General features: G+C 38.5%; 1 protein-coding gene across 5 annotated transcripts in view; it reads right to left on the bottom strand.

Annotated features, from left to right (window-relative positions):
- Nucleotides 1–22237, bottom strand: part of MARCHF6 (membrane associated ring-CH-type finger 6) — an 83698-nt gene that overhangs the window by 25985 nt on the left and 35476 nt on the right. For 4 of the 5 annotated variants that reach the window (XR_002732929.2, XM_023218285.2, XM_023218287.2 and 1 more), the window contains exons 6-18: nt 22027–22195; nt 20817–21006; nt 18382–18443; nt 17759–17791; nt 15192–15243; nt 11598–11656; nt 10289–10369; nt 9978–10046; nt 9823–9897; nt 8884–9018; nt 6713–6832; nt 5173–5273; nt 1343–1480 (exon numbers count right to left, since the gene is read on the bottom strand). Coding sequence is in view for 4 of the 5 variants with exons in the window: in XM_023218285.2 (XP_023074053.1) it covers nt 1343–1480; nt 5173–5273; nt 6713–6832; nt 8884–9018; nt 9823–9897; nt 9978–10046; nt 10289–10369; nt 11598–11656; nt 15192–15243; nt 17759–17791; nt 18382–18443; nt 20817–21006; nt 22027–22195 (1284 nt within the window). In the remaining variant the exon portion in view is untranslated. The remainder of the gene's footprint in view (nt 1–1342; nt 1481–5172; nt 5274–6712; nt 6833–8883; nt 9019–9822; nt 9898–9977; nt 10047–10288; nt 10370–11597; nt 11657–15191; nt 15244–17758; nt 17792–18381; nt 18444–20816; nt 21007–22026; nt 22196–22237) is intronic. The other variant, XM_023218286.2, reaches the window with a different exon arrangement.

Raw genomic sequence — 22237 nt, 5'->3', positions numbered from 1 at the left:
CGCCCAGGCTGGAGTGCAGTGGCGCGATCTCGGCTCACTGCAAGCTCTGCCTCCCGGGTTTACGCAATTCTCCTGCCTCAGCCTCCCGAGCAGCTGGGACTACAGGCGCCCGCCATCTCGCCCGGCTAGTTTTTCGTATTTTTTTTTAATAGAGACGGGGTTTCACCGTGTAGGCCAGGATGGTCTCGATCTCCTGACCTCGTGATCCACCCGTCTCGGCCTCCCAAAGTGCTGGGATTACAGGCTTGAGCCACCGCGCCCGGCCAGCCAGGATGGTCTTGATCTCCTGACCTCGTGATCCACCCGTCTCGGCCTCCCAAAGTGCTGGGATTACAGGCTTGAGCCACCGCGCCCGGCCATTTTCTTCGTATCTACTACTAAGGGCAGAAAATGTACAATACAGAATTTGTACACCACATTATTACCTCATTTTGGTCTAAATGTTCGTACCTGCTTTAAATTAAACTTTTCTAAATTTAATGTTAATTAACTTGTAGAATACCCCATAAGTTCAACCTATTTTATGTTTTCTTCAGCCAGTATCAGAGAAGAAATCAACAACTGAAAGAAAAAAGTACAATGTACAAGATACTTACAAGTACACTTGTAAGTACAAAATGTAAGTACTTACAAGCACAAGGTGTAAGTGCATACTTACAATGTACAATATTGTTAAGGATCTACGGGAGGGAAAGAAAAACTTCTTATCTTCTCTACAGATGACTACTGCAACATGTAGCTACAAGCTATAAATCTGTGAAACCTCCAAGCTATAACTCAGTCAAGTCAAAAATGAGACTGGGGAGGAAGCAGTTAGAGAAGGACAGATGTTCAAGCAAATATAACCAAATCTGTACGTCATCTTTAAATACCTACAAGATGCCAAACTGAAAAATTTTGAGAGATTCACCTTTTAAACAAATATAGAGTATATAAAGCTTGAAAAAAGAAAACAAATGCAACATGTTCACTAAAAGACTGAGAAATCAAATCTGAGAAGAACCCATTTACCAGGTTATGAGCACTAAACAAAGGTAAGTTAGTTGGTCTAAATAAAGGTAAACTGGTTTGTTTTTAATGCACTAAAAAAAAAAGACATTTACTTCATGAAAGCTGGACCAGCAGCAAACTTCTATAAGAGGGCAAAAATAATGCATATGTTCTCCATGAAAGGATGGACAATGATAAAAAAAAAAAAATTTATTTAGAAGTATCATATGCACTTGCAAGTATTACTAAATTGTCTTTTATTAAACTAATTTTTCTACATACTTTTTCCGGAAAGGTTATTCCATAGTCACAAATGACATGCACGTCCAAGAAGTCAGCTGCTCATACTTACAGCAGGTATCCGGCGGTCACAGTCCACGCTCGCACCAGCCCCTTCAGCCACTGCCTCGTGTGTCCCTGTTCAAGTAATGCTGGTAAGACAACCTGAAGCAGAAGCAGCTCGAGGGACAGTTCACTCACTGGAGCATCACTGAAAGAGCCAGGATTGATAATGTGACTTGTATTTTGCATATGACTACTATTTAATGGGATTACAACAAAACTTCCTAAGAGTCTAATAAACTTACTGTCTTTATTACCCCTCCTTTCATTCTCTCTCCAACTCAGTGAGGCTTTCCCCACAAACTCCACCAAACTGTTTCCGATAAGGGTCACCAATGACTTTCACTTTGCTAAACTGATAGGTAGGTCTTGGTTCTCTCCTCACTTGCTACATTAGTAGCATGTTACACAAAAGGTCACTCCTTCCTTTTACACCTCACATCCAAACAGCTAGAGAATCCTTTTGACTGTACCTTAACAATAACCTAAAAATTTCTCATGGCCTCCACTGCTACCTCCCCTTCATCTCTGCCACCCTCACCTCTCACCAGGATCACCGTATTATCCTCCCAGCTGGCTTCCTGTTTCTGACCCAGCCACTCCAACCCAGTTTCCTCTCATCACAGCAGTCAGAATGATCCTCTTTAAACCTAAGTTAGATCACTCCTTTGCTCAAAGCTTTCCAAGAGCTCCTCAATTCACTCAACTAAAAGCCAAAGTGCTTATGTCCTACAAGACTCTTTCTCCATGACCTTTCTGACTTCAGGGCCAATTCTTTGCCTTCCTCCTTCTACTGCAGACAAACCTGCCTCCCTGCAGGTCCTCAAACAGACCTGGGTGCCACTGCACCTACTTTCTGCAAGAATATTCTGCCTTCAGGGATCCACGTGGCTCACTCTCTCAACTCCTTCAGGACTTTCCTCAACTGTCACCCCCTCAGGTCTTTACCAGTCACTCCTCCTAAACTGTAATCCTATCCTGCCCACTCTCTATCCCTTTTCCCAACTTGAATTTTCCCCCATAGCACTTACGACCACTGGCATCGCTGTATATTTCATCTATTTTAATGTCTATCTCCACCATTCAAATGTAAGCTCTACTGGAGCAGGATGTTTTCTTGATTCTGTTTTTTTCACTGTTATGTCCCTAGCACACTGAAAAGCACCCGGCATATAAGAGCTCTCGATTTTGTTTAATGGATGAATGAACTAAATACTGCTATAGCACAAAAACTCTGCTAACCTTCTATGTATAACTGATCACCACAATGGGTTTATCCCAACAACATATAAAGCTGAACCTGTGTGTGTTTCCTGGTTCTCTTATGACTAGAATCATACACACTACACATGAACTAAAAGGTAAGAAATCCTCCAAATCTATAAAAGTCCTAAGTGTAGAAAAATAAAGTTTTATCACAAAAGAGTAACGATTTTAAAAGTCATAAACTGATGCTGCATTTTAAACTACTTACTGGTATTTTTTCTGCCACTTTAAAGAATCAGGATATAAGTATTTTCCAATTCTAATTTAATAAAATACAAATTTGAGATTTTACTCTGTGTACAATAAAGCTTTTATCTTTGAATAATCATGTTCCTATGCAAAGCATTAAGATCCAAATAAGAGGCTAGGTGCAGTGGCTCACACCTATAATCCCAGCACTTTGGGCGACCAAAGTGGAAGGATTGCTTGAGGCCAGGAATTCAAGACCAGCTGGGCAACAAAGTCAGACCCTGTCTCCACAAAATATTTTTTTAAATTAAAAAAAAAAAAAAGAGAGAGAGAAACACCTAAATAAGACATGATTTCAGCCATCTTGGATAAAACAATACGTATTTGTAAAGTAATTTAACAAATGCTATAAAAAGAAATACAACGATGAAGACGATTTTAAAGAATGGAATGATGGCCAGGCACAGTGGCTCATGCCTGTAATCCTAACACTTTGGGGGGCTGAGGCAGGCAGATGACTTGAGCTCAGGAGTTCAAGACCAGCCCAGGCAACATGGTGAAACCTGGTCTCCACAAAAAATACAAAAATTAGCCAGGTGTGATGACTTGCACCTGTACTCTCAGCTACTCAGGACGCAGAAGTGGGAAGATCACCTGAGCCCAGGAGGTTGAGGCTGCAGTAAGCCATGATCACACCACTGCACTCCAGCCCGGATGACACAGCGAGACTCTTTCTCATAAAAAATAAAATTTAAAAACCTTAATCTGGATTTTAAAAAGAATATCAAATGCTTGCCACTCAAACATGGACAAGAAAATTAGTGTAAACAGAGAGAAAAAGACAAACAGCTAAGTAAATCAGGGGAGCCTCAATGGCAGTGTAGTACAATTAAAAAAATTCAAGTCAGTCAATGCTGACACAAGATGTTGAAAACACAACATGAGATTATGCCAAGCCTTGCATCTCATTCTAAATGGTGTAGATATCACATAGATTACAGAGGAAATGCTGACAACTTTTAAACAGAGGGGTAAGATAATCAAAGTTCTAGAAAATCTAGAGGCAGAGGTGTTGCAGATGAATGGACAGCAAGAGGAAGCCCTAAATTAGTTAGTAAATGGCAAATCAAGTTACATTAGTAAGAGATTTTAAGAAATTAGAATTGACAATACTTTAAAGACTTATTAGAAGTAAACTTGAGGAAAGAATCCAATTTGCCTGCAATTGGGATAACGACTATGGGGATAACGCAAATCCCTAAAGAGCATATAGAATGAGTGGTAGAGATTACCGGTAGTGGTAGGTTTCCGGATGGCTTACGTTTCTTTTTTGAGATGGAGTTTCACTCTTGTTGCCCAGGCAGGAGTGCAATGGCACAATCTCGGCTCACCACAACCTCTGCCTCCTGGGTTCAAGTGATTCTCCTGCCTCGGCCTCCCAGGTAGTTGAGATTACAGGCATGTGCCACCATGCACAGCTGATTTTTTGTATTTTTACTAGAGACAGGGTTTCTCCATGTTGGTCTGGCTGGTCTCAAACTCCCAATCTCAGGTGATCCGCCCTTGGCCTCCCAAAGTGCTGGGATTACAGGCGTGGGCCACCATGCCCAGCCGACCCTTTTTTTTTTTTTTTAAAGAGACGGAGTCTCACTCTGTCACCCAGGCTGGAGTGCACAATCTTGGCTCACTGCAAGCTCCGCCTCCTGGGTTCACACCATTCTCCTGCCTCAGCCTCCCAAGTAGCTGGGACTACAGGCGCCCGCCCCCACACCTGGATAATTTTGTTTTTGTATTTTTAGTAGAGATGGGGTTTCACCATGTTAGCCAGGATGGTCTCCATCTCCTGACCCCATGATCCACCCGCCTTGGCCTCCCAAAGTGCTGGGATTACAGGCTTGAGCCACCGCACCCAGCCTTAGCCCACGTAAGATTTTAAAGCAAAAAAGATTTTCTATCTACAAGCTTTGTACCCTATTTTTAATAATTAAATGTGCAACTCTGGCTTTATTCTTCATAATATGCTTTTCAAAATAAAGATGATGCTAATACACTCTCCTTAGGTATGGTAAAACATTTCAATGCTGTGTAAATGCATACTTTATGTGCAGAAAAAATAAACATCTTCCTTTAGAAAATGCAACTACTAATGCTTATCTGATCTAGAATAAGGCAAAATTTATGCAAAGTGGAAAAGGTCCAGAAAATTTTTTAAACACTAAGCTTAATTTTAAAAATAATTAAAAAAAAGGTAGAATAAGGCAATATTTAACTGTCAGATGATTTCCAGTTATCTGTAAGAAGTGTTTTTAATGTTTAATGTAATCTGAATATCAAATCCCTAACAGAGATAAATTAGTAAAGCTATTCTGAATTTTTAAAACTTACCTGTAGAGCATGACATTGTATGGAAGAAAATGAGGAAGCACACTCTTAATTATACGTATAGGAAGCCAAAGCATCAGGAGGACAATGGAGCCAAAGACAATCTGCAGAAGGAAACAGGGTATGACACCACTGTAAGAGTCAATCACTCCTGTGCAAGACAGGCAGACTTCTGAACACAGTCAAGCAACATGCAGTCCAGGCCTGTATCTACTCAAAACCCAAGTGGTTCCCACTCTACACATTATCCCTGAGTCATTTTGTATAAAAATGACTAAGATGCCTGCCCTTCTTCTTGTAAGGACCGCCCATCGAGGACACAAATGCTAAAACGGAAGCCACAAAGGATAATCACCGCTTGCTACCTAAGAAATGAGATAGAAACTTAAAATGAAGCAGCAGAAGTGCCTGCAACTTAATAAATCACTTGTAACAGCTATCTAAGACTTGACCTCATGTAAATGGCTACAAAAGCTTTCAAAGGACATAATGTTACTTTAAGACTTTTATTTTAGAAAAACTTAGATTTACGGCTGGGTGTAATCCCAGCACTGTGGGAGGCCAAGGCGGCTGAATCACTAGGTCAGGAGTTCGAGACCAGCCTAGCCGATATAGTGAAACCCCCGTCTCTACTAAAACTACAAAAAATTAGTTGAGCGTGGTGGTGGGCGCCTGTAATCCCAGATACTTGGGAGGTGGAGGCACGAGAATCACTTAAAACCGTAGGTGAAGGTTGCAGTGAGCCGAGATCGTACCACTGCATTCCAGCCTGGGTGACAGACCAAAACTCCATCTCAAAAAAAAAAAAAAAAAAAAAAGAGAAAGAAAGAAATTAGATTTAACTATGTAATTTCTTCTTCCAGGTGGGGAAACTCTGACATGCTTCTGTTAAGAGTTTAATTTACAAGCCAGTAATAAGTCTCCATTGCTTCAATGCAAATTAAACATAATTCAGACAACCGTAATTCAGCAATCAATCATACCAGTGGTACCCAACCATTTTGGCACCAGGGACCAGTTTCATGGAAGACAGTTTTCCAAGGGGTTTCAGGATGAAACTGTTCTGCTTCAGATCATCAGGCATTAGATTCTTACAATGAGCACACAACCTGGATCCCTCGCACTCACAGTTCCCAATACGGTTCACGCTCCCATGAGAATCTAATGCCAAGGCTGATCTGACAGGAGGTGGAGCTCAGGTGGTAATGCTGGCTTGCCCGCTGCCCATCTCCTGCTGTGCAGCCATTTCCTAACAGGACATGGACCAGTACCCAGCCAAAACATGGGGGATAGGGACCCCTGAATTATACTATGATAGAACAAGAAAGCATCTTCCTTTTAGTAAATATCTTTTTACACATTTATTTTAACCAAGTAACCAATAAAACAGCTACTTGACAACTGAATACCACAGGCTTAGATGACTGTATTATTCCATATACTCTTATCAGCCCGCTTGAGAACTGGGAAAAAAAAAAAAAACCTAAACAAAACTATAGGTTAGCATACTTTATTCAAAAAAACAATGGAAACATCTTCTTACCACTGACAAAATAAATCTTCGGAGATGCCTATATATTGGCAAATGGATCATTTCCTGTACTGGATTGAAATCTGGATCATTCAAATTCCTTAGAAACCATAGGACACCAGGTCGAAGTACCTGCAAATACATTTTAAATACTATAAATATTCACCAATGTCTTCAAATTCTATATATGAGCTAAAACATTAACAGAAAAATAAGCACTTAAAATTATTCTGGCAACTAAAGTGGGCCCCAGAAAATGTATATGGTATTCCTAGGAAAGTAAGTTCCTAAACCTAAATGAAAACTACCCTGAGTCTGATGATGTCCTTTGACACCAGCATTCCCTGGAAACAAAACAAAACAAAACAAAAAAACCACTCATTGGGTCAAAATGTGTCAAGAAATCTAGACCTCTGAGATGAAAAATAAATACAACCATTACTATCGTAAAAGGGTTATGTTGCAATTTATAAATGTCCTAAATAGAAGGTCTGAATTTCAGTCTTACACTTCCACAGAGTTATCTTAATTAAGAAACCCTACAGCCTCAGTGTCTTCATTTTACTATCTATGCCTTCCCCCTGTGAATGAAAATCATCACCCAAGAGGCTGTAGGTGATGGGGTAAAGGAGGAGTCTGGGTACTAGTCCTATGTGGTCCAAACTCACTGAGTTACCCTCTGTAACGCATCTAATCTGCCCAAACTTCTGTTCTCCATCTCCTAAACAAGGGGGTTACAGTGTGTGATTTCTAAGGTTCTAAGTTCCAAATACTAAAATTTTATATCAACAAAAACCACCACATTGATAAAATGAAAAAAATCATTATAAAGCATTTTATTCACTTAATGAAGTAATCTGGAGTTCACATACAATTACATTTTTAAGAAACACATTTCTGTACTTGCTTCAGTTCCCAATCATTTGTTTCAAAGAAAGAATGAAAGCTTTAGTTACCAAGAGAATTTACTGAAATTATACTGTATGATTCAGGAGAATGCTTTGGCCCCTGACCCCTCCTCCTCTTCCTCCAATCTTTCAAAGAACAAAATACACCAAGAGCAGCATTCAGCCTTTGTGCTTTTGTGTTCCATTCCTACTAGAATTGTCAACCTGCTCCTCCACACCCTGCACATCTCCATCACCAGTCTCCGTGTAAGCTGACATTTTCAATGCTGTATTCATTTTCAGGCTATAAAATTGAGAACAGGAACTGTGCCTTTGTTTCTCACTGATACCCCACAATACAGGATAGTGTCCGGCACACAGTGAGTATTCACTATTTGGGGAACGACTGAGCTTAAGATGTACATTAATGAAATACTCATCTGCTTTCATCATCTTCAAATCACTTAGAACCAGATTCCAAAAACTGGATTAATAAAGGTATCGGGCCAGGCACAGTGGATCACATCTGTAATCCGAGCACTTTGGGAGGCCAAGGTGGGCAGATCATTTGAGGTCAGGAGTTCAGAAACAGCCTGGCCAACACAGTAAAACCCTGTCTCTACTAAAAATACAAAAATTAGCCGGGAATGGTCCCAGCGACTTGGGAGGTTCAAGCAGGAGAATCATTTGGGAGGTTCAAGCAGGAGAATCGCTTGAACTCAGGAGGCGGAAATTTCGAGATCATGGCACTACATTCCAGCATGGGCAACAGAGCAAGACTCAGTATCAAAAAATAAATAAATAAAGGTAACCCATCAGGCCAGTGAACTGGAATCATAAAGGACCCTCATTGTAATTCTATACTTAAGGTGCCTAAATCAAAGTGACTTGAAATATCCGATCCTGCAAAACCATATCCTTTTGGTTATTTCCATCATTACAGTTCCTTGAGGTCTGAGACACACTCACATCATACAAAATTCCAAGAATCTGTATTAGAGGATGGCTGAAGTATATACAAAGTATGATAAAATGAGTACTCTTATTTTTTTCCTCAGTTGAATCATCTTTCAAACTTAGACAGAAATATTAAAACTTGCCAATTACGGAGACAAACAACTGAAAAAGTTAAAAGCAATTAAGTCAAAGTCCCCTGTAAGTTATTCCCTCTTAGAATAAAATAGTAGAGAATATGATTTAGGTAGGAAATCATCACAGCCTTTGAGACATGACTGGTGGTGAAAGCAAAAGTCCTTTTTACAAATGTATAGCATCAGCATTTCCCTGTGGACTTACCTCTCTCAGTAATAGAATGAAGGAGGCAAAGTAGAAGACATATACCATTCCCACTAGCCAATGCAGAAACATGGTAGTACCTGGAGCCGACTGAAAGCTCAGTTCTCGATCTTTCAGAGTAGCATCAAACATTTCCTGAGCCAAAAGAGGACAGGTAAGAGAGATCTGTGCCCCCTACATTTGCCAAATTAACATTTTCATCTTCTAGGAAATAAATAATCAATATGCATGCAAGGAACAATTTCTACAACTGCAGTTCACTTAATGTCATTCCACGGTAACATAGAACTACAAACAAGATTGGCTACTGCTTCAAATATAAAGAATGATAAACCAGTTGGTAAAAGCTTTATTAATATTGATTCTACTAAAGAACTATTTTTGATGAATATAAAACCTTCTTTTCTTGGTTACAGGTCTGCATTCTTGAGAAGTTTTAAAAGTAAGGTATGGGAGGGTAAATGTTATCTCAGAACCAAAGACAGCTTTTCCATACGTAAAACATTTTTGAAAAAATCAAAAACTGATTATTACTAACAGCAATTAAAGATTATAATCAGGACTGAGAATCTTAGTTAAATCAAATGATTAGGGTTAAATTTATTACTACAAAGACAGTTTCCTTATCAAATCACTCTGTGTATATAATGTCTTGGCATTATCTATAAAAATTTAAGAGAGCAAAATGGGCAATAAAATTCTCCACTAGTTAATAGAAAGATTCCATCCAAAATGTCCTGACATAAAAAATTTGCACAAAGCCTCAAAAACTCAGGTACTTAAGAAAAATTAACATTAAGATTCTATTCAGACACACTTGCCAAAAGAATAAGCAAATTATCAAATATTTACTTTCCTTTAAAAAGAAACCATGCTGAAAACTTCCTTTTTTGAAGCCTTGAAATTATGCTATTATACAATAATTAATACTCAACTTACCAAGGAACAGATATCCAGCCACCAACCACAAATGAGAGGGAATACTCCAATTTCTACCACCACTAACAAAGAGACCTTGAGTGAAAATAAAGGTCATCAGTATCACCCAAATGTAGGAGAAATCATTTCCAATTTTAAGTTATAACAGGAATTACCTTAACAACAATATAGCACACTCCCAGTAAGCGACGAGATCTATGGAATTTCACAAGAGTTGCCAAGCCCTACAGCATCAGGTCAAGGAAAAACTGAGTATTTAAAGGTACAATGAAATAGGTAACTACTTAGCCAATATTTAGTATTTTTTGACAGAATTAATTTATTTCACATTTTGTCCACTGACCCTTACTGCAAATATCAACAACTTTTACTAAGAGGACAAGGAGAGACAAGTTTTACCATTAATGAAGAGTCCTTTGGTATGAATAACATTAGTGAATACCCAAGTTGGTTCATTAAAGGATACATGACAAATTATCAGTGTTATTGCTAAAAGTATATATCCAACTATGGTTGTGATTAGGCCTTCAAAATGAGATGCTTGGACCTGGAAATAAGAAAAAACTAAATAAAATTTAATTTTACGACATGTCCTACACCCCAGTTTTCCCATATTAAACAATCAAAATGACTGAAGAGAACTGTCGAGACAATTTATAACTAGAAAACAACTGTAAAATCTCCTTTGGATGACATCTCTGAAAACCAATTTCTCTCACTGTTACATATTACTAAAAAATGAAGAAAAATTAAATAACACTTTACCCAAGGAGACAAAATAACAGTAGAGTGAATTATATTTTACAAAAACAAAAGCCCTGTAATACAACAGCCTGCCCTCTACTCTCACTGTAAAGCAGATCTGCTAAAGGCTAACCACTGAAAGCAGGAGCACACTGCCCAAGTCACCCACTAGCCGGGTAATATCGTAGCCACCTCATTTCTTACTACTAGAAGTAACCGTTCAAGTTTCCCTTGCTCTGCAAATCTGTCCCATTCTCAACTTACAGAAAGAATTTTGAAAGTAACAAACAATGCCTATCAGTATTTTTTGATTCCTGAGTTTCAGATAGCAAGTGGCAATAGTTTGGAAAGTCAAAAATTTTCAAAACACTTATCTGAACCTTTCAAGTTCTTGCATTCAACCAGTGAGAATCAGAGGTGTACTAAATATTAGAACACTTCAGAATGTGATCTCTCAGATCTTATATATACAAACTGAGCATATGATCCCAGACAGTCAGCTCTTCCTTAAAAGACTAAATTCTTCTAGGGACCCAACAGAGAAATAATAATCCTTCTAAAATTTATTTAACTCTGGAGAATACTGATAAAATGTCAAAACTAAAGCACTCTAGAAAACACTACAACCCATCATTCCAAAATAGTCTATCCTTTTTTAATTGATTGATATATTGTTACTTTTCTAAATTCGGCAGGTGGCACCTGCGGAAAGGGAAAGAAGTGAACATACAAGTTCTTGAGATGGACGGAAAATCAGCCTGTGGGAAACTTTCCCCCAGGATGCCTCAGGCCCACCCAGCTGAATGGATTTCAGAGCACATTTTCATTAGTTGGCAATAAGACCACTAACTCCTGAGCCACTGTTACTTAAAAAAAAAAAAGAGAGAGAGAGAGAGTATTGCCTAACTATTCCCTTGCATAATGCCAATTAAGAAATGATGTAACTCTTTAGAATACTATTTGATTGACTGATTAATAATCACATTTGGGGGTAATGAATGAAAATAATTTTGTAAAAGTATTATACTCACGTGTTCTTCAAATCCCAAACCAACAAGGGAGAAATGACCAATATGGTAAGGGCAAAATGCTAAAAGGGGGGAAAAAACTCAATGAAAACTTCAACATCAAAACAATGAACACTCCTACTACAATCCGCCACTAAAAGGGACCAGGGCTTCTTGGAGAAATGAAGGATTCCAGAATTAGGCTAAAAATATACTGCCTAGAACATTCTCTGTAACTAGAGAACCACCAAGTTATTAAGGTCTAATAAGGCCATGCCAAATCAACAAAGAAACCATTGTGAAAACAGGCCAGAGAGAATATGAGCATCAAAAAGAATAATGACCAAAACTGATGGAAAAACACCGAACATATACAAATCCATGAGCTTATGATGCTCAAAAAAGGAAAAGCCCAAAATAATAATCATGAAAAGAGAAAAAGCAACATCAAAGAAAACACTTTCAAGTTTTGGAAGCAGTTAGCACACCAACTGGAATAGTTAATGTGCCAATTTCTTATTCTGAAAACTAAAATTAATGGGAAAAAAATCACCATCTGTCCTACTCGTCCTGGACAAACAGGTTCAGGTTGACGGAATAGTCCCAAATTGATAAGAATTTCTTCTTCTTTACAGAAAAGTCAGCCAAAAAACGTAAAAAATGACAATTTAAAAATCACCATTTTGCCACCTCTAACACAGTAAGTGATTATGGCAAGGACCATCAAGAGCTAACAAAAATCATTAAGTGGAAGGTTGATGGAACACTGTAAGACACTCAAATATCACTCCCAACAGATTATCTTCTAATGGTAAAGGGAAAAATAAAACCTAAGATTAGAGGCCCAGGTTGATATAACCTGAATCCAGTGATAAAAGTGGATAATCCAACATAAGTATCTCAGCTCCTCACATACACTATTAATAGGCACAGTGGGACCAGTGATGGCTTTGTCCCAGATGTATTGAACCTGAATCTAATTAAGGCCCCTAGATCTGACTTTTAGTTTAAGAGGAATATGGAAGACAAAGGATAAAGGCAGAGGACATCCGGGAAGCAGATGGACAGATGTAAAACACGACATGCTGCAAGAACAGTTAACCTAATCCCAGCAACAAATCAATGGCCAAATAGGGTGAGTTGGGGGAAGCAAAGAGAAGAGTACTCTAGATTAAAAGACTAATAACTTATGACTTAACAACTAAAAGTAATATGTGGACCTTATTTGGATCTTCATTCAAAGAAACCAACTGGAAAATGGTATCCAAGGGACAACCCAGAAAGTTTGAATATGATGGATTGTTGGAAAATATTAAATTCTAATAATTTTGTAAGGTGAGATAATGGCATTATAGCTAAGTATGAAAATCTTTTTAAAATCTTTATAGTAAGAATTTTTATAGTCTTCTTTTTCCTCAAGTCTTTCTGGCTAAATTTTACTTCATTCTTAATAATAAAATGCAGTTATCTTTTCTTTATGGTAGAAATAAATTGACAGTACAGATTACCAGGGGAGTGGGAAACTCAATCACAAAAGTCAGAGTGAACCTACTAGGGATCTGGCCTCTAACCCTTTCTCACTATTTCATGGGTAGGAATCTTTTTGAACATGTATTCCCAACGTATTTAAATTTATTTATAAATTATATATATATGTATTAGTTTACTAACATATTGTGTGTAATATAAAGCAGAAGAAATTTAAAAAGGTAAGAAAAAAAGCTATATGTTGAATTTTGCCTATTTTGCTCTCATATCCCAGTCTGGAGACGACTCAACTAGGCCCCTGGAAAGGGTAAGTTTTAACTCTATTTGCAGAGGTATTAAATAATTATTAACCTTAAACACCAGTTGTGACAATAGATTTCCATCCCATTACACACAAACTAATGGAAAGGCATCCTGAAATTAAGGACAATTTCTCAGGATTGTCACCTTCTACTGGAAGACCACAGTTTTGTCAAATTATATTTCTGCAAAGCATATGACGACAAGAGTCAAAACACTGCCTATAGAAAACTTCCAACAGAGCAACCCATGCAGGAAAAAAACAGGAGGGTGTTTAATCCCAATGATTAAAAGAAAAAGTATGTTCCTAATGGAAGAAAACTTGTTTCACTTCCAAAAGATCCTAACTATATAAAAAAAATTAGTTTACTAAGAAAATTCGTTTCGCAGCATAAGCTCAGGACGTTGGATTAGAAAAAGCTTTACTTAGATTTGATTTCTATAAATCAGAGTTCTTATTTGTATAATTCATGTTTTAAATGTGACCTCTTTCTACAAACATTAATTTAACATTAAGCTTTTCTGCAAGAGTAAAGACCTAAATCTATAGATCATTTTTTCTCTCAAAAACAAATACAATCAAGATCAAAACAGTTTCAGTCTATATATGAATTATTTCACATAATGAAAAATAAATGCAGAATAACATACAGACACCCCCATATGCAAGGGGAACAAAGAATGAGCTTCCTATTAAATCTGCAATTTTGTGAGTATCTACTAAAAATTAAGAAATCAGTGGAAGTATCCGAAATACTGTCAACAAAATACAAGTAAATTTCTCTTCCTCTTTTACACATAATATACAGAAATCAATTTTTGGTCTCATCCTCAGTCCAAATATTCAAAGCCCCTTACACCACATGGCTTCTTATTAAAAACATCTGCTTTACACGTCACAATGTAGTCCCCAACAGAGAAAATTACTTGCAATTTGGTGGAAGAAGCCTTGGGAAATCTCTACTCATCCTCTTCAGCAGAACTAAGGGGTAGATCCTATGTACTAGGGAAGGAATTTCTCATAGATTATCCCTATATAGGGATATGTTGCCTGAGGTCTCTGAGACACAAATTATAGGACACCTAACAGTAACCCCATTCTATCAGACTCTACCTCCTCACCCCTCAGAGATACAGAAACTGAATTCTAAGGCCTTGGTTTACTCAACTTAGTTTTCCTTACCTCTTCTGGAAAGGAGAAAAACCTCTGTCAACAGTGTCTCCTCAACCTTGCCTTTCTCTCTCTAATTACTCCCAATGGGAGGAACCACCGTGTGTTGTTAAAGAATCCTCACAGCTGCCCCCACAGAAGTGTTTGGAAGTGATTCTGCATGTGCTGGAATCTGGTTCTAAGGGGCGCTCACATTTGCGGAAGGCTTACTGTCTTCCCACAAGCCTACACCCAGCTCTGGTAACAGCTCCCAAGTCAAGATCTCTAGAAGGCAATGGTCAGGATTTTGACAGATGAAAACAAGATCTTCCACCATAGGGAAGAGCACACAGGCAATCAGCATAAAACTAATTCCAGAAGTGGGAAACTGTGTATTCTCAAGTCAGTCTAAAACCAGCTTCTACAAAAACAAACAAACAAACAAACCAGAAATGCCCAACAGAGGGAGAGACAAGTAGGTAACTGCAGTCACTACTGCTTAGGAACGTATCTGTCTGTCTAGGGCCTATCTATACAAGTATTGGTATCTGAAACTATTTTCATATACCTCTTAGTATTTATTCTTATGTTAAACAAATAATAAATCTATAACAAAGCTCCTACAAAACTAAATTCCTACCATAATACTATAAAAAAATAAAAGCACAAACACAACTTACCAAAAACAAGAATGAACAGTGTATTTAAAGATACCACCCAGAAGACATGTTCCTAAAGGAAAAAAGCATCAATAAAGCATATTCAATTCATATTTAATATATGTTTAATTGGACTATTCCACTTATTTAGCTAGAACCAAATACTAAAAATAGCTAAGATTGAAATTTTCCCTCTATTGTTTTGGGATTTCAATCTAGACATAATATGTAACTTTCATTTTTCATTAGCTAGCTCATACAACTAAGCCTAATACAACTCAAAAATGTTACATGTAGAAAAAACAAACTCATCTATAAATAATTCCTTTTTAGAAATAATCTAACACAAATTACACAGATTTTCATAAATACCAGATTTCATTTAAATCAAATGACACCGAAAATTTCAAATGGAGAAAAATTTGAAAGCCAAATTAATTGTAAACATCACGTTAATGTCAACTGCAGTGTTTCTTTCAACATCCACTCTGCTTTCTTGACACCTACAAGGCCACTACTGCCTGGCTACCTCTCCTTTGGAAAACTCTAGCTTGATCTCCCCTGGTCCCCCCACTCCCTGTGGTGCGCTAATTTTCTTTGTCCTGTCTCACCTGACCATCTGGTCACCTCCCACAGTTACATACTGTCACCTCTAAGGTGACAGCTGTCTGCCTATTCCTTCAGCCATGTTGCACACACTTCAGCTATGCCCCATGCTGACACTGACCAGACTGCCCAAGTCCATTCATTCATGCCCACAACCTTCCCTAACCATCAGGTTAAATGATCCTTCAAAAGATCTTTTGTCCAAAAAAAGGATTTCTCTGTTCAGGTCCCCTAATCTTCCCACAAATCCAACCAGCAAGAAGGGTAATGAGTTTGTAAATGACTACTACATTTCTTCTCACCATGTTGGCTCAATGTTTTCAACCTCTCTGCCTTAAGGGCTCCTAAATTTTCCCTATCCCCAACATATTTTATGCTTCAACCTCTAAGTTATCTTCACTGAAAATCTCCTGCTGACAAACTCCATTCCACTAAGAAAGACCTAATCAAACTCTCTTTTGTGCCCCTTGTGTCCTGTGCACACTTTCTGTCACTGAGTCTCCAAAACGTTCCTTGTTTACATGTGCATTTCTCTCCACCACACTATAGAGCATCTTTGAGAACAGGGAACCTGCCTCATTCATCAGTGAACTCCCCAGTGCCTATCACAATAGCTGGCACACGTCTTCATATTAAACATTTTTTACTAAAATAATCAATTCATCCTGTCAAAGGTTTTTCCAATAATTCAAATGGGTTTGAGTCAACACTACTACCTTAACAACTTCTGTCCATCATTTATGAGGAACTGGCAGGGTAATAAATATAAATCAGTATGTGGCCAAATAATGCTTTCTATACTGACTGTGATCAAACCATGACTAGAAGCTCATTAATATCACATTCCCACTAAACTGTGGAATTATACCAGGTATGTTCCTAAAAATCTACACACTGCTAAATTCAACATTCTCTTCTGGTTAACATCTGGAGCCAGCCTGAGGAGAAGGCCAACACTGAGGACAGCAAAGGAGATAGATGCAGATATCTGGGTCTCTGATGACATTGTTGGGCTTACAGATCAAGCAACCTCAAGCCCATTCTTCCTCCGGACTTCCTGTTTTATTAATGTTCCAACTAGTAGGGATTCTGCTACCTGCAGCCAAAGTCATCTTAAGCTATTTAAAAATCTCAAATGGCAAATAACTTCATATTACAGGACCTGAAAACAGCATCATTTCTTCTTTAAAGAACAAGTTCTTTAAAGAATTGCTCTCACCTTAGAGTTGCAACCTTTACTAACAAGGCAGAGTTCCTAGGTAAAGACAGGTGGGGTTCAGCAAACAGGAAAACCTAACATCAGCCGGGGGTGTCTAACTGTGTAAATATGCAAAACTGCTTTGCTTCCACCAGTACAGGCAATAAACACTGCAAGATGGAACTTTAAAAGAAGACCAAGTTCTTTTTAACTACCATTAACTTTGAAGTTTATTTTCTTTACTAAAAATCAAATATTTAATAATTTTTTAAAAATAGTTATTACCTTTTATGCTTTTTTAATATTTTCAGCACACTAAACATACAATCTTCAAATATAAAGTAATCAAAAGCCAAAAGGCATCTTGACCTTTACTACATACTATAAATGTGAAGTTTCGGAATCACTAAGACAACTCCAATTCTGTTATTAAAAAGAATTCGCTTTGGCGGGGTGCGGTGGCTCATGCCTGTAATCCCAGCACTTTGGAAGACCGAGGCGGGTGGATCACGAGGTCAGGAGATTGCGATAGACCATCCTGACTAATACGGTGAAACTTCATCTCTACTGAAAATAGAAAAAATTAGCTGGGTGTGGTGGCCAGCTCCTGTAGTCCCAGCTACCCGGGAGGCTAAAGCAGGAGAATGGTGTGAACCCAGGAAGCAGAGGTGATACAGTGAGCCGAGATCTCGCCACGGCACTCCAGCCTAAGTCTCTCCAGAGCGAGACTCCATTATAAAAATAAATACATACATAAATAAATAAATAAAGTAGTTTCACTTACCAGAAAAACTAGTGATCCATCAAGTCCTAGCATCTAAAAATAAACAAAAATGATAAGCATTAAGATTCAACAGAACTTTCTAGTCTAATTTATGAAAAGCCTCATTTTCCTTTCAATATCTTTAAACATAGTCCTCCATCCACAACTTTCCATTACTTCCTATCATTTTCAGAAAATAAAAAAACTTCTGTTTCTGAATGACAGTTTTATATATTGAGTCTCCTTTTACTCAAAATTACATGATTTATAAAGTCTAAAAAAATTCCATCTTGGATTTGTTACTGAAGATACAGAGCTAATTAAGACTACTTCATAATACAACTGTATTATTTTGTCAATTGAAGCATGAAAATACTATTTAAATTTAAATTGTTATTTTGTTTTTCAAAAGTCCACAATTTCAGGTAAAATATTTCCTAAATGGAGCAAGGTTTTGTAAGAGAGAAAAAAAAGCCACCAACATCACAATATTTTCACCACAAACAGTATATCACTTAACTTTCACTAGGAATGAAAATTCTAGTAACTTTTCATCAACTGTAACCATAACATCTAAATATAACAAAGTTTAAAATATATTTTAGGATTAAAACACCAGGATACTTGACAGAAAAAGGTCTTACTCTTTCCCATGTAAGCTCTTCAGCAGCTCGGTCCCATTCTAAAGCATTCCAATTCATGTCATCTGAAAATATAATTGCAATTTAAAGATTACTGATGGAATCTGAATTAAAAATAATAAATAATAAAAAAATACAATACACTAAAAATAGTAAAACTTAGTACTTTGTAAGCTGTTGTTGAGAAGCTAAGCCACATTTCCATACCGAGTATTTGCTTGTCAGGGAACAAATAACAATAAAAACATACATATAAATAAATACTCCATATAAAGTAATGTAATCCTAGATTGAGATAAATGCTAGAAAGGGAATAAACAGGGTTATGTGAAAGAGAGGAATTCAATAGCTCTAAGCCAGGAAAGAATCTGGCAGATTTGAGAAAAGGAAACCAGGGGACTAGGACATTCTGAGTAATGATATGGGTAGTAGAAAGACAGAAATCAGATCATACAAGAGGAATGTGGAGTCTGGATTTTATTCTTTAGTAATGGGAAAACTACTAAAAGATTTAAAGGCAGCAGAATGATATGAATTATGTGGAGCAAGAATGGAAGGAGAAAGAATAGTTAGGAGCTACTGTATTAGATCAAGAGAGAGAAATAATAGCCAGACCCAAAGGTAGCAGCAAGCTATATTCTCAGAGCCTCTGACCTCTCCCTGCAAAGGCTCCCTGTTACCATTACACAAGCCACTTTTCATCATCCTTCAGAGGTCTCAGCTCAAATACCAGGTACTCTGAGCTACCTGGGAAACCTTATTTAAGATAGGTCTCGGCTGGGCAAAATGGCTCATGCCTATAATCTTAGCACTTTGGGAGGCTGAGGCAGGAGGATCACTTGTGCCCAGGAGTTCAAGACCAGCCAGGACAACAGGGAGAACCCATCTTTACCAAGGAAAACAAAAACAAAAACAAAATTAGTTGGGCATGGCGGCACACACCTGTGGTCCCAGCTACTTGGGGAGTTCAGGTGGGAGGATCACTTCAGCCCAAAAGGTCAAGGCTGCAGTGAGCTGTATTCCTGCCACTGTACTCCAGCCCGGGTGACAGGGCAAAACCTTGTCTCAAAAAAAAGGTAAATTAATTAAATAGGTCTCTCCCCAACGGCATCCTCAGAGCAACCTGCACAACACTTATCACGACATGTCTTTCTTACTTTTTCACTAAACCAGAAACTCCAGGAATGCAGCAGTCTAATGTTTTGGTCACAGTTACATGCTCAGTGTCTAACAGAGTGCCTAACACAAAGAGGCAATCAAGTATCAGGCATGCCAAGTAGACCTAGAGACAGTGCAAAGCTTGACAGAAAAACTGTGGTGGGAGGGAGGAGGGGAAGTGAGTGACTGACAGCTGACTGGCAGACTCTGTCTTGGATATTTTTTTTTTTTTTGAGATGGAATCTTGCTCTGTCACCCAGGCTGGAGTGCAGTGACATGACCTCAGCTACATGCAACCTCTGCCTCCTGGGTTCAAGTGATTCTCCTGTCTCAGCCTCCCAAGTAGCTGGGATTACAGGCATGCGCCACCATGCCCAGCTAATTTTTGTATTTTTAGTAGACATGGGGTTTCACCATGTCGGCCAAGCTGGTCTCAAACTCCTGATGACCTCAGGTGATCTACCCACCTCCTGTCTTGGATCTTATTTTATATGCTAGAGTTTACACTGCTAGAAAATGAGACATTGATTTATTTGGATGGCACCTTGTCTGCAGTATACACTTTAAGATTCTTTTTCAATTTTAAAAATTGCACTGACTCAACGGACATGGAAAGAGAGAAGCAAATGAATGTGGTAAATCTGTACCAAAGTCCTTTATTTTAAAAAAAGTAGTACCACCGGGCGCGGTGGCTCAAGCCTGTAATCCCAGCACTTTGGGAGGCCGAGACAGGTGGATCACAAGGTCAGGAGATCGAGACCATCCTGGCTAACACGGTGAAACCCCGTCTCTACTAAAAAAAAAATACAAAAAACTAGCCGGGCGAGGTGGCGGGCACCTGTAGTCCCAGCTACTCGGGAGGCTGAGGCAGGAGAATGGCGTAAACCCGGGAGGCGGAGCTTGCAGTGAGCTGAGATCCCGGCCACCGCACTCCAGCCTGGGCAACAGAGCGAGACTCCGTCTCTCAAAAAAAAAAAAAGTAGTACCTAATCCAACTTAAAAAATAATTTCTTCCTATCTATCCTATAAAAAAAGTCCCTGTGTAAAAAGGATTTTAAAACATAAAACATGCTTTCATGTTTCATTTTCTATGTTTCATAGAAAAAAACATATTTATGTATATGTATATCCATAAACACCAGTCTGCCAAAATAAAGTAAAAATAAGTTAGAAATAGAACTTCACAACATTAAAATTTGAAAATGCCAGCCCTTTTCCTCAATGCAAGCTGAGAACAGATTTGCAGTGCTGAAGACTGAGGACACACAAGCAGCCATTACCCTGGGCTCCGTTATTAGCATCTGCCGCATCTTCCACACCAGCGTCATCTTCCTCCTCATTGTCCTCCTCCTCCTCTTCTGCCTGGTCATCCTGGGCATCAGGGTTTTCCCCCACCACTGCATTCTCAGCTGGTGGGTTAGCAGGCTGATCAGCAGCAACATTTTCTGCACCATTTCCTCCTGCTGGAGCCTAAAATCACAGAAAAGCCCAGAAATTTAGATCCACTTGTCTGTTTTGCTCTGTTTCCAAATCACATTATTCTTGCTAAAACAAACAAACTAGGCCAGGTGTAGTGGCTCATGCCTGTAATCCTAGCACTTTGGGAGGCGGAGGCAGGCAGATTGCTTGAGCCCAAGAGTTCAAAACCAACCTGGCCAGCACAGCAAGACCCTGTCTCTACATAAAATTAAGAAGTTAGCCAGGCATGGTGGTTTGTGCCTGTAGTCCCAGCTACTCAGGAGGCTGAGGTAGGAGGATCTCTTGAGCCCAGAGGTTGTAAGGCTGCAGTTAGGTGGAATCACGCCACTGCACGCCAGCCTGAGTGACAGAGCAAGACCCAATCTCAAAAAAACAAAACAAATAAAAAACTAGAAAACAAATATAAACTCTATCAAACTGTTTTTAAAAAGAAAACCTTTCAAAGACATCTTTTTTAAATTGATGTGGGATCAATTTTAGTATATAGGAACATAACCTCATAGTGTACATATTCGTTCAGTATAATTCAGCTGATTAACAGTTCACAAACCATTATAGAAAATAGTTAACAAATCTGACTCTCCTAAAAACATCATTCGATAGTCCTCCTTATAGGACAGCCTTTGTCTTTATTGACAGCATCAGGGATGAAAATGCAGTTTTTAAAATGCACATACATATATACATATATGCAACTTAATTGTGTTATCAAACACTTGAGGAAATGTTTCCAAATTTCTGCTCAGTGGGTAAGACTGTGCACACGGACTTTAATATACCCCCTAACGCTGTTCCTACTCTAGCTAGAAAATTAAGAGGCAAAGTTATAACAACACTTTCTTGATTTTTCACATCTCTCTTCATCTTCACCCAAACCTTTCCACTGCCCTCCTTTGTAATAACAAAAGAACATATATGAGGGACATGGAAGTCAAGAGTTTGAGTCTTAGAGAGAGACAATAATTCTCATGACCTACCTAAGTAAAATCAATTTTGGGGAAGGGGAGTTACCTCATTTTGGTGATGCCCCGCAGCATTGAAGGGTGGGGCAGCATGCTCCAACCAAATTGGTGCTCCCCCATGGACTATCTGCTCTCTCAACCACACCAGGCTGATGAATGCACACAGTGTGCATGTCACCACAAAACAACCCTGCAAACAATCTGCCAACAAATTTTCCCTATTAAAAAAAAAGTACATAAAATTACTCCAAAGAACACTT

Source organism: Piliocolobus tephrosceles, chromosome 4 (assembly GCF_002776525.5).
Source record: "Piliocolobus tephrosceles isolate RC106 chromosome 4, ASM277652v3, whole genome shotgun sequence".
Classification (NCBI taxonomy): Eukaryota; Metazoa; Chordata; class Mammalia; order Primates; family Cercopithecidae; genus Piliocolobus; species Piliocolobus tephrosceles.
This window is presented reverse-complemented; position numbering and strand designations above follow the sequence as displayed.